The sequence below is a fragment of the Alligator mississippiensis genome, chromosome 4 (assembly GCF_030867095.1).
Source record: "Alligator mississippiensis isolate rAllMis1 chromosome 4, rAllMis1, whole genome shotgun sequence".
Taxonomy (NCBI): Eukaryota; Metazoa; Chordata; order Crocodylia; family Alligatoridae; genus Alligator; species Alligator mississippiensis.
Window position 1 is genome coordinate 211399216 of NC_081827.1, and position 16380 is coordinate 211415595.

Consider the following 16380-nt stretch of genomic DNA (forward strand, 5'->3'; position numbering starts at 1 on the left):
AGCAGAGACCAAAACTAAGGTCTGCCTCTCTCAGCTGAGTCCCCTAGCCCCTAGGCAACAGAGTTAGGTTTGCTCTTGCTTGCTCCTCTTCTCTGCCTGCTTGTCTCCTGAACCCTTGACTGCCCAGTGGCCCAGCTCCAAAAGGGGAGGTGGAAAGTAACTAACTGCAAAGGTATTTGTAAAACAGGAGTGTTAAACAGGAGTATCAAAATGCCTAATGTGCATGATTGTTTACAGAAATATCCAAAACACATGAGTAACTAGAAGGTCGACTTGAAACCACTAAGTTTTTTCCCCCCATGCATTTAAGAGAGAGTAATTACTGAGAAAGGGACAGACAAATACTTGCCAAACAGGGTTCTGAATACAAGTACCTATTGTTCAGAATTTCAGTCAAATTTACCTCTTTTAACCTAATGAGTAACAGGCACAACTCTTAATATACAGTAACCTGTCTATATTTTAAAATATAGCTTTCATGTATCTATAGTAACTGGGGAAAATCTGACCTTAAATATGCAAAATACAACAAACTCTAATCCACCAGTGTTATTAACTGACCAATGGAAATACAGTATTTGACCCTTTTTCATTCACTAGGTTTTGTACCATTAAATCCTACTTCACCTTAACAAGTTTCTGAAGACTGTGGCCTTTGCTTACAACTCCTAGTACACAGCATTAGCTCTGTGAAACTGCCAATCTGACTTTCATGTATTTCACAAAATCAGGTCTGTTCTTGTGGGGTAATTAGTGCCCCACCTCTCTGCCTCTTGCAATAAATCCCAGGTCTCCTTTTCCTTATCCTATTTAATTTTGATATTAATTCTGATCATATTGCCAACATGGTTTCTCCATGCAACTGAAATTTTGTTCCCACTCCCTTTGAATTATTTCTTCCCTCTTTAAATCTAATCTTAAAAACCTTCCTCGGTTTATAATTAATTCTTAATTTTGAATTTTCTAATTTTGAAATTGTCACAGTTAAGACTTGTGCAGTATTCCAGGAAAAGGAAACTAGATAGCTTCAAGCACATACAGTGAAAGCAAACACAAGTTAATTTTTGCTGTCTGAGTTGTGAGGCTTAATGACTGTCATGTAAAACAAACAGTGAAAATACTGAACACAGTTACACTATTTGCAACTAACTCAAATATCAAAAGATTCATAAGTAGTCGGTGGAGCCATAAGTAGTCGCAGAGCTCATCGCACCTTGTTGTGCATCCGTAGGTGCTTCACAAACAGGTCCAGGGAGGTGATTCTCCCTCTCTACGTGGCACTGCTCAGGCCACAGCTGGAGTACTGTGTCCAGTTCTGGATGCCGCAGTTCAAGCGGGATGTAGGCAACCTGGAGAGGGTCCAAAGAAGAGCTATTTGTCTGATTGGAGGCCTGTGGGGAAGGCCCTACGAGGAAAGGCTAAGGGACCTCAACCTTTTTAGCCTCTCCAAGAGAAGGTTGAGAGGGAACCTTGTGGCAGCGTACAAATTCATAAGGGGGAAGCAGCACGAAGTAGGCAATGATCTGTTTACTAGGGCACCCTCTGGAATAACAAGGAACAATGGACATAAACTATTGAAGAGTAGATTTAGATTGGACATTAGAAAAAAGTTCTTCACAGTCAGGGTTGCCAGGATCTGGAATGGGCTTCCAAGGGAGGTGGTGCTCGCCCAGTCCTTGGGGCTCTTCAAGAGGAGACTGGACAGGCACCTGGCTGGGGTCACATGATACCAGGTTTGGTGACCCTTTTCTGGCCTACCAGGGGCAGGGGGTCGGACTAGATGGCCCACTGAGGTCCCTTCCGACCCTGGAATCTATGAATCTATTACTCTAATTGTCAGCGGCTAGAGGTGCAGGGCCCCAGAACCCAGACTCCCCCTGCACCTATCTTCTTGATAGCTGGCAGACTTCGTGGCTGCAGCGGGGCCTAGCAGGCCTGCAGTTTTCACCCCCCTGCACCCCAAGACAGATACAGTCCCACAAGCACCCATGTCACACATTTTGCCTGGCAGCCGCCAGAGGTGCAGGGCTACAGAAGCCCCTGCACCTATCTCTTTGACAGCTGGCAGGCTTTGTGGTCTCAAGAGGGACTAGCAAGCCTGCAGCTTTCATACGGTTGCACCTTAACACACACAGTGTCACCCATATCACGAGTTTTGCTTGTCCGCGGCTTGAGGTACAGTTTCCCCCAAACCCTTGCAGCTTTCTCCTTGAAACTTGGCAGGCTTCACTGCCTCAGCAGGGGCTAGCAAGCCTGCAGTTTTGATCCCGCTGTGGCTTCACACATACACATGACATGAGTTTTTGCTTTCAAGATTTGAGGTGCAGTTTCCCCCAAACCCCTGCCCTCAGAAGGGGCTACCATGCCTGCAAGTTTCATCCAAATCAGGCCAGAAATGATAAAATTATAGGCTGTTTCAAGCTTCCCAATTATAGCCTATGGGCAAAATGTCAAAACAGCGTCAAAACAGCAAAACTGTTTCGACGAAATTAAACAGCAGTTTCAAATCGAAACAAAATTCAAAACAAAATCCTGTGCCATCGAAACACAAGTTGAAATGGAACGGTGCCATTTCGCACAGCTCTACTGCACACGTGCTCCTGGAAAACAATGCATAACTCAAATTTACATAAAGGGAACCCATTTTTCAATGTAATAAAAGGGATACATTTTGAGACCTCAACTGTACTAACCCCCAGACCCATTTCTAGTACTTTTACAAGACAATTTGGTACTCAACAACAGCAGACAGTACACACAAGCACAAGGTGGTGGTGAATGTTACCATAACGAGGATGGCAACTACAGAAACACGTATTGCAGACAATGAGTGAGGAGCACAGATCCACACAGGAGACTATATGTTGGTGTGCATCACTCCCACAGTGCACCACACAAAGCAGCGGACTGTGGGCTTCCACCACACTGATTACATAAAAGTGAATTTACCTCACATATAACTAATTTTTGGTTTAAAAAGGGTCATCACATAAGAGCAAATTTGCACATACAGAACCCGCATAAAGTGAGGGAACCTATACCCTACTTATTAGCAGCTTCAAAGACTAAGGCAAAATCTAAGTACTATTTCAGGTTTAGTCCTTAGCCATCCCCCTAAGTTGCTCTCCCTCTCCCCATGTGTAGTTTATGGTCATAATACAACTTTAAACAGGGCCTGAATTTCCAGAGGTCCAAGTTCGTCTTGCAGAACTGTATTACAATTTTTTAAACAAAATACTTCTCTGATATGAAAACCTAATATGAAAATATAGTGACAGCCAGGTAGGAAAATAGTCATGGGAGTTGGAAACATGACTTCTTCCTTTTGTTCTAGAACTGAAACAGTGTATTCCTTTCACTTTTATACTTGTAAACTTATGCAGATGTATTTGTGTTTCCTCACTAACTGATATATTTAATACATCTGCATCAATGATTAAGATGCACTGACTCAGAGATCAAACAAATTAAGGCTATCACTCCAAACTTCCTTCTAGAAGGAAAATTACAAAAAGAATCAATAATGAAAAAGCCACAAATCATAAATCTTTAAGTACTTGTACAGCATTGCATTTTGCCATCACTAGACTTAATGGGCCAACCATGTATTTAACTATATCTGCTACTTCTGTCTCAAAATTTTCAGCTTCTAATACACAATACTTTTTAAAAGATGTCACAGAGAAATCATTCTTTTTCTGCTGTCCTGCTTTTGTACATCAGGCCAGCATCCTGGTCCTTGACAGTATAAATAAATAATATATAATGCACACAAATTATAGATAAAAATAAATAGTGTCAATAATAAATCCTGTTATTTAGTACCCACCCAGGTTTTTGTCCTTGGTGCACTTCATAGGTACAAGAGAGTCTCAATAGTTATTACATCAATGCACTGATTGTTTCATACTGGCTTAGGACTCTATTTGACTTTGTGGAATACCAGTTTCCAGAACGCAAGTATATTACGTGTAGGACAGACTCAAAATACTCAGTTAAAGATGATTTGACTGACAATGAAAAATCTGATTTTAAGATCCCAGATTCAATTTTTCTGCCATATGAGAAAATAATTACAAGGTTCAAGAAATTCACTTTGCTGTTTCAAATATAGGTGCCAAATGTGTTACTTGTGTACGCTTGACTTGTCTGAAGAAGTGAACCTTGAAAAGAACTACCCCTTTCTCAGTGTAATTACCCACTCTCTTTTCCTGCCTTTCAAATGCAAGTGATAAATGGATGTGCATGTCTTTATGGGTTGTGAAGGAATTGCATGTAATACATGGTAAAGGATCAAGAGCTATCAAATGCGATTCTAAAGTACATCTTATCAGATTTAGCCCTCAGTAGCACTGGCAAGTAATGGCAGCACACTGTCTTTTCTTATTCAACTTGAAAGAAGAGTAATAGTAAATTATTTTTAGATTTAAGGAACTCCCCAGTGCTACCTCACCATAACTTCTACAGGGCCAAGTCATATCTACCACATAGATAGGCAGCTGGATAGACAGGGGCATGTGTGTGTGTGCACACGCACATGTGCACGTGAACATGAGTACATACACAAGAGTTGAGCATTTTCAGTGTGCATTATACTCAGCAGTACCAGTGCCAAAACTTCAAATATTTTAAGTCAGACCTCAGTAACCATGACAGTTAAAACAGAAAATCAATCATGAAAGGTTTTTTGTTCTGTTTGCTGATTTTTTGAGTTCTTCCAGGCTTGTAATTGTAGAACCTCTTTACCAGAGAACTTGTACGAAATCAGGGCTTTATTGTGACAAGCATTATACAAACACACAGTAAAGAGACAGTTCCAAAGAGTTTACAATCTAGTGCTAAACAAGGGGGTGCATATGGTTACATCACCCTTTCAGGCCATGCTGTGGAGCAGCAACCAGGCACTTTTTTAAGACTCCAGATCAGGTAAGAATTCCTTCCCCCTTCCTTTCCCTTCACACTCAGCAGCATGTCTCCTCCCCTTCTGTCCCATTTTCCCTCTCCTCTACCTCCTGCTACTGCTGTCCCTGGCTGAACTGGGGGTAGGGAGTAGGGCTGTGCAAAAAAATCTTCGGTAGCCAATTTGATTCGGAGATTTGGTCTGAGTCGGTGGCCAAATCTCTAAACCTAATTGTGAAACCCAGTAAAAGATCTGAATCGAATCGGAAGCCTCTGAATCGAATTGGAGAGATATGGATATCCAGAAGGCTTGCAGCAAACAGAAACTGAGATGAGGGAGGGGGATGCGGTGATCTTCCATGTATGGAAAAGGCTGAGGGGATAAAAGACTGCTCTGGTGTTGACATCTGTAGCAGGCCAGTGACTGTGATCTTTCTCTGAGTTCTCTACCATAAGCAGGGACCATCTCTGCTGTTTTTATCCGGCTCTGCCTTAATATACATGAGTGATACAAATTTTGTTTTCAACAGTTTGAGGTGCACTTTCGTAGAAACCCCCACACCTATCTCCTTGAAACTTGGCAGGCTTCATGCCCTTGGAAGGGGTTACCATATCTGCTGGTTTCATTTGAATCTGCAAAAAAATGACAAAGTTATAGGTATTTTAGTGATTCCTCATTATAGTCTACAGCCGAATCTCCGAATCGGTGCCGAATCAGTCAAATCGAATTGGGACAGTGATTCGAATCACTGAATCAAGTCACTGTCCCTCCAAATTGGCTGAATCCAAATCTGAAGCAAATATTTGGTGCTTCACACAGGCCTAGTAGGGATTGCTCCAGAGCTGCTCCTTCCCTGCTCCAACCAGGCTGCATGGGCTCAGCCTAGCACAGCGGCACCAGGCAGTTTCCTACTGACTGTCCAATCCTGGTATTCACTGACAGCCCTTGCTTTCAAAAGGTCAACACATTAAAGACAGATTAAACTCCAGTAAAACAAAGTTACTTTTCCATTTGCTGAAGCAGCCACAGGGAAGTTTCACATGCATATATGAATGACCAGGGAGGTGGCCACAAAATACTATGTTAGTGGTCAGCCCTATCAAGAAGCTTGGGATCCTTGTTTTGTATGGTTATATTATTTCTCTGCTGTGGTGTCTGAGGACATACAAGAAAGTAAGATGATTGATTCATTTCCTGGTGTTTCCATCTTTTTTCGTTCGAAGGCTGAAGTAGTATTTTGCATTAGACTTTAACATCTTTTTTTTGTACAAATTACCACGGATATACTACTGGCATTGCAGTCCTGATCTCAGAATCTCTTGAAGTGACTTCTAATAATTTAGCTTATGCAAAACAAGCTTACATAAAACTGCAGTCTTTCTAACAATTCCACTTATGTTAAATGAGTACTGGTGATATATAAAGACCCGTGTGTTTTTGAAGTCTAAGTTTATTACTGATGTAATAAACTCCTCCACATCTCACACTGCAGTATCTACTATCTCTCCCACCACATTATGCCACCAGTGTGACTCACTGACAGTGACAATACTCTCACGCACGCACAGCCTCCAGACCAGCCAAACTGCTATAGGATCTGCTAAGGCAGAGCATTTCCTCACACTGCAAAATGAAAAGCTTGAACAGACATTTAAGCAAATCATATTATGCTATAATATAGTTGATAATCAGGCCCAAAATATTATAGCAGTCACCAAATGGTCCTAGTATAGTTAGAGCTACATAACAATGTTGTTAAGAAGTCTTTCTATAAAGTGCATTTAACAGAAAAAGGAAAATTATTACCATTACTATCCTATGCTAAGATTAGGAAAACAGACTGGAATACAGCCCAAAAAAGGATTGGGATGTATACCAGTGCATACACACTTGACAGGCACATAGACAAAACTCTCACATAGAAAATGAACTGCAATACACATTTTCCTTTAAGTGCCACAGTAAGGTGACCACTTTCCAAAAGAACACACTGTCATCTCATCTATAATCTTTTTACAATCCCTCATACTCTCTCTTTCTTACTTCAGGGCCAGGCATTTCTTGGCAATGTTAAATTTTTTAGTAAATATTTCACCACTAACCAACTGCCTGTCAAGAATGACAGGGGGCAGGGGCGGGAGAGGGCTGGGATGGAGTGCCGCCATCTAACGCCCCATGCTTCACTGTTCTGCCTCTTGCAGGGAGCAGGGTGGGGGAGCTGAGGCCACCTCGCCTCCCCCACCCCCTGTCCAGTCCCACACCGTCTGTCCGGTCCTCGGCATGGCTTCAGAATCATGGTGGTGCTGCCTCATGCTTGAAGCACTCTGACTGGCTGTTTCTGTCAGCCAGTCAGAGTGTGAATATAGCATTACGGACAGACAGACAGACTTAGACTTTTATAATATTAGAATTGATCTGTCAAACCCAGATTTCTTAATCTAGTGGATCAGATAAAAGATGAGGCGTCCAGGAATAAATTGTAATATAATGTGGCCAGAGGTAAATTTATCGCTGTGGCTAATATGGTAGACCAGTATGATTATCCTTGCAATGCTGTGAAATCTGTTACATACTGCTTCTTTTGAATTTTAAGATAAGCTTTTTTAAACAGTATATTTTAAATTTTCTACAGTAAGTGCTTGAAAATCAAAATAAGTGAATATTTATTTGGCTTGTAATATTGAAAATGCCAGCAATCCATAGATTAACATTTTGAGTTTTTCTTCGTTTAACCGAAAGATATTTTTGATATTTTTATTAAATGTATAATGCTTGACAAAATACCAAATATGGCTTTCGTATCCTTTGTTACATCAGTTGTATGAACAGGCCAAATTCTGTTCTCAGTTACACTAATTTAGGGTCCAAATTCAACATGACACTTAAGTATATGCCCAACTTTAACTATGTGAGAAGTTTCATGGAACTTTATATCAACACCATTAAATCAAAGTAATTAGGAAAGAGAAAAAACAAAGAAATAAATCCCAAGAAGGCACACCAGCAAATCTAGTAAAGGTTTTGCTATGAAAAAAATCCTAAAATAAAACTAAAAAATCTAACAAATTTACAGTTTATCAGGATTTGAACTCATTACCTCTAAAACACAAAACTGGCACTTCAACCACTGTGCAGTACAGACATTGCCTGAAATAATGGGTAGCTGAAGTATTAATGTGACCACCAGAGGGAGCTCATGTTACTCTTTTCTCACAATAGAAACAGAATGGATGGGAAAATAAAAACAGAATATAAAAATTAGAAATTTCAAACAGAGTGTATTCTGCTCATATCAAGATGCGCTGTATTTTCTTGCAAAAAATCATGACAATAATACTATGTATAAGGTTCCCTCAGCATACAAGGAGAAATAAAAAGAAGAATAATGTTCATTCATTTAGTGTCTATATTTTTTCATGCAAGGGATATATAGTTATATGATTTTTCTATGCAAGGTAGAGGGATTAAGGCAAAACATAAACAATATGTCATTATCATGATCTGGGTACTCTTGGAAAATATGGCATATACACATATAATTAAAGACTCTCATAAAACAAAGGGGTGTGTCATGGTTGCCGAAGCATGCTTCATTTTGACCTCTCTCAACTTCTGAATGCTTGACTTTCTATCGACATGTTTTTTGGTAAATTTCATTTTTAAAAAATGAAAAAACTTCTGTCCCAGAAATTCAACTGTAGGAAATCAAGAGTGGATCCAAGGGGGTGCAGTGGTGCAGTCACATCCCTGTCTACACATGCACCAACCAACCAATGAGCTCAAATAGCTCCCTACACAGGCGAAGCTCCCACAAGAGCCTGTATGGACAGCTGGGAACTCAGACAGCAAATTGCTCATATGTATGCATAGCACAAGCAGAGGGGATGTGGCTATATCCTCTCACTCCTCTCCTGGATGCGCCCAAGCAGAAAACCAGACTGCACCCCTAACTGGGTCATAAGCAGATGAGGACTTTCAGATCTGCAACATAGACCTTCAACTAACACCTGAATGAATGTAATTACTCGTAGGTGGCTATCTTCTATGTGGATCAAACAGAGCATATGTTACTAGTGTTCTTCACATATATTTCCTGGCAGGATTAAAATATAGATCCTAAAGACTCAGGTACAGTTCTACTTTTGTTAGGGAATGATTACAGATCCTGTGTTTTAGCCTGGGTCTCTCTTCTGCTTCTGTTCATCCCAGGCACATCTACATGTGCACTTTAACATGCGTTAGCCTATTTTAATGCACATTAAAGCTTGAAAAGTGTGCTTTCACTAATGCACATTAAAATAGGCTAAAGCACCATTTTCTGGTACCTTACAATGGAGGTACTAAATTTAATGTGCATTAGCAAAAGCATATTAATGAACGTGTAGATGTGCTCCCTTACACTTCTGTTCCTAATTCAACCCCTATGCTGAGTGCAGAAAATCTCTGGAATTTGGCTTTCTAACTCTAACAAGTCTTGGCTAAGCATGTGCACAATAAGAGTCATCAAGAATTTAAAATCTGGGTATTGTTAATGGGGGTGGAGGGGTGGAAAAAGGCACATCCCCAAACCAGGAAAATCCTCTGCCCAAATTTCAAATTCCTGCTATAAAGCTCAGAAATGCTCCACCTTTTCTAGATGAGACAAAGTTGTAAGAATGATTTTGAACAAATACTTTATTTGTCCTTGATCTCATTCTCTGAAGTGGCTGAATCATTTTAGCTCAAACCTTCCAAAAAAAAAAAGAAAATTAGTTGCCATGGAAATGGTCACAAAGGCTGTTAAAGTAATAAATAAATGAAAACAGGTCCTTACAATGGGAAATATCAGGCAACCTTATATATGTGTATTGCTTCCAGCTATATCTGTAACTTATATTCCACACATTCTGAACATGCATATAGAAAACTAGGAGTCCCTGAGTCCTTAATACTCTTCAGTAACATTTTCCAAATGATATAAGAGATGATTATTAAGATGCCTAAAACCAAGTTTGTATCTGTTCTCTAAAATGTAACCAAGGATATGAATACAATTTCATATTTTCTTTCAGTTATTTTATAATATGCACTGAATTAATCCTGAATGCAAATGAATTCAAGTTTGGTAAATCGAAATCTCTTTGCAGCTTTCTTCACACAGAAACACTATTTTGATGGATATTAATGAACTAGCAGTACCAAACATTACCATATGGCAAGAAACATGCAAGACAGATATTAGAGGGGAAAAAATCTTATGTTACTCATCACAAGACAAAAAGGTGACAAGAGAAAAAAATAAGCTATGAACATCAAACTAAAAAAAAAGAAAATATGGAAAATAATCATATCTAGAGCTTGGAAAAGAATCAAAACAAAGAAAGAAATTAATGCAATTCATATTTTAAGAATGGGATATATGTTCTTTTTAGTGGGGGAATCATTTAAATGCAAAATTAAAACAATCAAATTCTTTGCAAGCAGTAACAAACTTATTCAGAAGTAAAGAAATCAGTATAATTAGAATTTTAAAAAATAATGGCATTATATTGCTCATTTAATTCCTCTATAAGCTAGACATTTTCTTTACTACATACATACATTCAGTGACTTAAAGGACTTTCTCTATATACCTCAAAAATTCAGCACTCAGTTCGTTTCTGGTCCTGTACATACACAGAGGAAATTCTCCACTGGTTGTCTGTATGGTCTTTTGGACAACTTTCTGCCCCTGATCAACACAAAGCTAGTCCACATATATAAGAATCTGGTCCTGCAAGTATAGTACAGTATTCTGCCCCATTAAATCCATCTATAATTGACAACAGGTAGGAGGATAGTCCAAGTTGTTCAAGTATTAGGGAATTTAGTACAATTTATAAGTGCATAAATAAATACAGCATCATAAACTAAATATTAAACTACTGCTTGGTGTGTTTACTTTACACTCAAGCCAACTAAAGAGAAGTACTGTCTTGTGCAGAAAGCATAGGACTGAGAATCCTGTGCCGATTATAGATTCTTATACCATGTTCATCACTCTAGTCTTTGAAAAAAAATTAGTAGACCATTCAAAAAGTATGACAGTCTGTCATATGCTTGGTCTCTCATCCTCTCCCCAGCAGGACCAGTGTTTGCAGTATGCTGTTTTGGTTTTGAACACGTATATAATAGTATACATAGTACACATGCAGTGAGGTTTCTTATGGTCCTTAATTTCTGTCAGAGTTCTTTCTACCTGGGCCTGAAAACACTCTCTCTTCTGCATTAGTTTTATGCTCATTGCAAAAAGTTTCATTGTACAAGAGTGAGACTCTTAGTCTTTCCCCCCAGAGCTCTAGTTAATTTTTAGGTACTCTGGGCCCAGTCCATTGAGTGCTGTGAAGATGAAGACTGAGCTATGGATCTGATACTCTATGGGAAAGCAGTGTAGAGAGGGCAGGTTTAATATATTTAATGATAGCTTCTGTTGTTAAGCAAGTTCACTTCAGCCAGATGGAGTTTCTAAGTGCTGAAATCTTCATGGCCAGATAGGTTGTATTGTTGTTATACAGCCAGAAGGAGGCAAAGGTGTGAATAACTGAGGTTAGGATACAATTTAAGAGAGTGAATGGAATCTCCTTGTCAACTAGATGTGATAGAGAACATAACTTGAAGCAGCTGTGTTACATGAGATCTTGATGCTAGTGAGGAATCCAAGAGTAATAGAAAGTTATGCACTGAAGGCACCAACCACATATCTTCACCCCAAGGTGACTGCACTCCCGCAACATATTCTTCAAGTTTTTCCTGTCCATCAATCTAACAATCTGTCTTGCTCAGGTTCAGCATCGGCCACCTGATCTTCATCCAGGAGCTGATCTCATGCAAACATGTCCTGAAGGATAGCTGGTTGTTGCAGCATATTGCTAGCATTTGAGTCCATGTCAGATGACTAGCATGTCTACAAGTTGCATGGGGAGAGAACTGACCCTTGGAAACTCCATGCAGAAAGGACCCTTATTCCCTCCAGGAAATACTTGGACCATTTTCGTACAGTACCCTCAACATCTGCTCCCTCTTTCAAGCAAGGCAAGAGTATTTTATTCCAAGGATTCTATTCCTAGTTCTTCTACTGACTTCCTGCACAGTTTACATAAGAACATAAGAAATGCAATACTGGGTCAGACCAATGGCCCATCTAGCCCAGAATTCTGTGTGGCAGAAGGGGATGCTTTAGAGGGAAAACATTGAACCCGGTGTATCTGTAGTGATCTATACCCTGTTCATTACCCCCATCTGACACACACCATCAATTCCAAGCAAATCAATTATGCCTCCGTTTCTTCTTTTTTGGGTGCATAGGGTTATGTCTCAGGTGGTAAGACTTGATCAGCAGCAATGTTTGTAGAACAGTGACAAGTGGAAAACGGTATCACTGGGCTTAGTACTGTTATTACCAAGTTAACGGAAATGCGTCTATTTTCATGCAGGATAAGGGTGGGTCAGGAAGTGTCATTCTGTTAGTGAATAAAACTGAGGGGAAAGGAACTTCAGACAGTAATGTCCATAAGCTTAATAAAGGCTTAATAAAGGCTAAACCCAATGATTAAGAGAGGTCAGTATCCTGAAGGAAGCAGGACAGACAGACAGGGACAAGCAGAAGTTATTTTTATATACATTTTCTGTATCTGCAGTCAAATGATGTTTCCATGTCAACTCAAACACTTCTTTAGCCTCCCAAAGACAAAAAATAAATGCAACATATTAAATTACTGTGTCCAGAAAGAAAGGCATCCAAGCAACACTATGGATTACTGTAAATTCCCTTAACTGGTAGTGGTGGTCCTTAACTGCAATGACTGATACTAATGTTATTTCTTCCTAGTACTGTGGTTATTTTAAACCCAGAACAGCATTACTCACAGATTATTTTATGTGATGTGGTTAGACTGAAGGCACAGAAGCATTTTCTAAATGGAAATTGGCATTGTCTATTCTATGAAGACAGGGGAAAATTCTTCCCCCCTCCCCACCATCCAAAGGTCCAGTACAGTACTCATGCATCATTTAAGACCCACTTAAGCCATAACAATAGGGCTTACTTAGGAGTTAAATGGTACATTGGCTATGTGCTGGACCTCTCACAGGGAATCGTTTCAGTCATACACTTTCATCTCAGTAGCTTTGTTATGTGAAATTCAGATTTTTACATACACTTCTGCCAAATTCAACAATAACTGAGTGTCTTTGGAACACTCTTACATGCTTATACTGGATGATACTTCAGCTACTGTTTATGTTGTTTCTGATCCTGAAACCACTGAATTACACTTGTAATTTGTCACTTTATCTTGTAAATAAACTCACCAATAAATTTTACATTTAAGGATTGGCATATCTTTCTCCTTTTACTATTTTTCTCTTTTTATCCAAATTCTTCCCATTTATTTAAAAAAATGTTTGCACAAAGTAAAGTAGAATGAGTTGTGATTTTACCTTATTACAGTTTTTGGATACTGGACAAAGAGCATTGCTAGACATATTTTCCTTGTCAGGCATCCCTAAAAGAAAACAGAGATTAAATCAATGCAGCATACTGCATTCTCTAAATACCAAAGGACTCATTCAGTAATGTTGAATTAGGAAAGTTTTATCAATTTAATTCCATGTTTTTGTTGCATATATTTTATCTGCAGTGCTCATTGCTGCATTCCATTAAATTCACCTGACATCTGAGCTCAAAATGTCTTAGTCTTAATGAGGTTTAGGTTGTAGCCGTGTTGATCTAAGGACATAGGCAGACAAGGTTCCTTGGGTGAATTTGATATCTTTTATCAGACCAACCCAATTAGTCTTAATGAGACATCTAATATCATCTAATATCTTATATTTTTGAGGAAACATACGGAATGGAGTGTAGATATATGCAAAGTGTCACTTTAGGCATGTCACCACAAACTATGTTAAGCAGTGCTGCTCCGCTTAAGCTAATCCTGAACAAGAAGCAAGGTAGCCATGTTTGTGTGGTACTGAGTGGGCTAACAGCACAATGTGTTACAGGGCACTGCTATCTGGCATGGTAAGTTTATAGTTGCCCACATGTAATTTACTAGTCACATGAGTTTTAAAGGAACTTCATATAACTGTTGAATGCAGTTCTTGACTTGAACGGTGGATACATGGTAACTAATTCATTCTATTCCTCCACCTTATCACTGCATACTAGGGTTCATAAACAATTTTAAAAAATTAATCACAATTAATTGTGAGATTAAAAAAAAGTAGTTGCATTTTAAACACGCAGTTAAACAATAGTCAGCACCCCCCCACTCAACAGTCCAGAGCCTGTGCACCCCATGGCTCCTCCCTGTCACCACCAACAGTGTACAGCCCCAGCCCACACTGCACCTGCTCTGGACATGCCCCGGCTGGAGCGGACCAGCTGGAACCTACATGAACAACCCGACCCCACCAGCCCTGTGCCTGCACCAGACTCACCTGCCCACACTGAGCAGCAGCAGTGGCCGGGCAGAAGCAGCTGCTCAGCGTGGAGGAAAAGTGGCCCCTCCCCCTTGCTGCTGCCAGGCCCTTCTTGCTGCAGCCACCTGGAGCCTGCACACAGGTTGCCCTGAGGCTCCTCTGCACTGCCACTGCTGCCCCCCAGGGTGGCCCAGAGGTGGCGGTAACATCAGCAGGAAGGAGCCACAGGGCAGCCTGGGCATGGGCTTTGGGCGGCTGCAGCAAGAAGGGTCTGGTAGTGGTGAGAGGAATGGTCGCTTTTCCCCTGTGCCAAGTTGCAGCTTCTGCCCAGCTGCTGCCACTGCTGCTGCTTCTCAGTGTGGTCGGGTGTATCTGGAGCAAGCACGGGGCAGGCTGGGGTTGGGGCTGTGTGCACAGGTTCTGGCTGGTCTGGAGCTGGTCCACTCTGCTGGTCAAAAAGATGTGCATGATTGATTCAATTAAAAAAATTAAGATGTTCAGTTGTTTTTGCGTTAAGCACATAAGCTAACTGTCATTAATTGACAGCCCTACTGCATACCCATTACTTTTCTTTTATTACTGTGTGGGAAAATGTTTTTTGTATAAAGAATCCACTTTACTTAAAGAAAACAAAACTTCAAAATCTAAAGATTTAAACTTCAAAATCTATTTACTGATTTACTTATTACTAATAACTTTTACTTACTGTCATTGTTGGAGCCAGTTTCCATAACACCATAAGGAGGAGCCAGAAGTCCTGACATATATTGTCGATATTTCTGAAAGACAGTGACAAATTCACTAAGATACAGATACATGCTCCATTAACTAGATGATGTCATGGTTACATGCATAAGGTCTTTTACTTCAAATGCACCTAAACTGTGCATTATCAAGCTAGTAAGATGTGCCCTTTCAAATTTTAATGCTATAATAAACACAATACCATTTTAAACAATTCCTTGCTTCTTGATCTGTATACACTGCACTGACTCTAAAAAGATCTAATGGTTCTCCACATATCTTGGTCCCTGGTGTATCCAGAATGTATAATCTTGAATTCCTGCATGAATGGATGTAACATTTGGTATTATTGTCTTGTCTATAACTTCTGGGCTAGACAAAGTGAAATATATGTTCTAGAAAATGTGAATTTAGGGTCACAATTCTGAGCTATTTATTCTATCATGTTAAACAAGCAGACATTTCCAAAAACCACAAATAAACATAATAACCATATTAATACACAATTTCACATACATATTTAAACTGTACTATCAGGCTGAACTTTGTATTGATAAACTAATGTCTTCATATCATTGTAAACTATATATCTGTGGCTGGTGTACAGTAATTGACATTGTTGTTCAGTAAACAGTAGCAGAATGGAAACATGATCAATGAAGCTCAAAGTTCATATCACTCTCTGTCTAGGGCCTAAGTAACTTCTCAACTACCAAGGAAATAACACTACTGAAAATACACTCAATGCATCTTACCTAATAAAAAACATATAGCAAATAAATGTGGCATTTTTTGGTTTTAATCCTATCATACTTCTGACACACTTCAGGATAAACAGGTATAAAACTCCTTTGAGCTGGCAGGCAACAAGCTTGTACAAGAGGGAATACCAATCAATAGGGGAAGATTCATCTTTTAGATTTTAGTCTAGCTCTGCAGTAGCTGAGCTTAAACAAATAACTGGTTTGAATTCATGTAGGTGACAACTAAGTATACAAATAATTGAACTGCAAAACTTCTCTCATAATACAATTTTAATTAAAAAGGTTTATCCTTTGCCCTCTGGGACTGGTTTAATGCATTCACTTTAAATATGCTGTCTGCTGGATTTTAGCAGATGCTTGAATTACTTCTTCAACAGTTATTCTCTGTGGAAATGGATATAAAAATGTCATTAATTCTGACCCTGAAGAATGAATGCTTTGTAGTCTAAACAGTCACAAAAGCTATATACTGTATATTAATCTTAATAATCCAACCATGTTTTTTAAGACAAGCATTAGATGCTAAAAGCT

The 16380-nt window shown here is 39.5% G+C and overlaps 1 protein-coding gene across 4 annotated transcripts in view; it reads right to left on the reverse strand.

Annotated features, from left to right (window-relative positions):
- Positions 1-16380, reverse strand: part of RAPGEF4 (Rap guanine nucleotide exchange factor 4) — a 308065-nt gene that overhangs the window by 115798 nt on the left and 175887 nt on the right. For all 4 annotated transcript variants that reach the window (XM_019480320.2, XM_019480321.2, XM_006265237.4 and 1 more), the window contains 2 exons: positions 15048-15120; positions 13358-13422 (listed from right to left, as the gene is read on the reverse strand). In XM_019480320.2, the coding sequence (XP_019335865.1) occupies positions 13358-13422; positions 15048-15120 (138 nt within the window). The remainder of the gene's footprint in view (positions 1-13357; positions 13423-15047; positions 15121-16380) is intronic.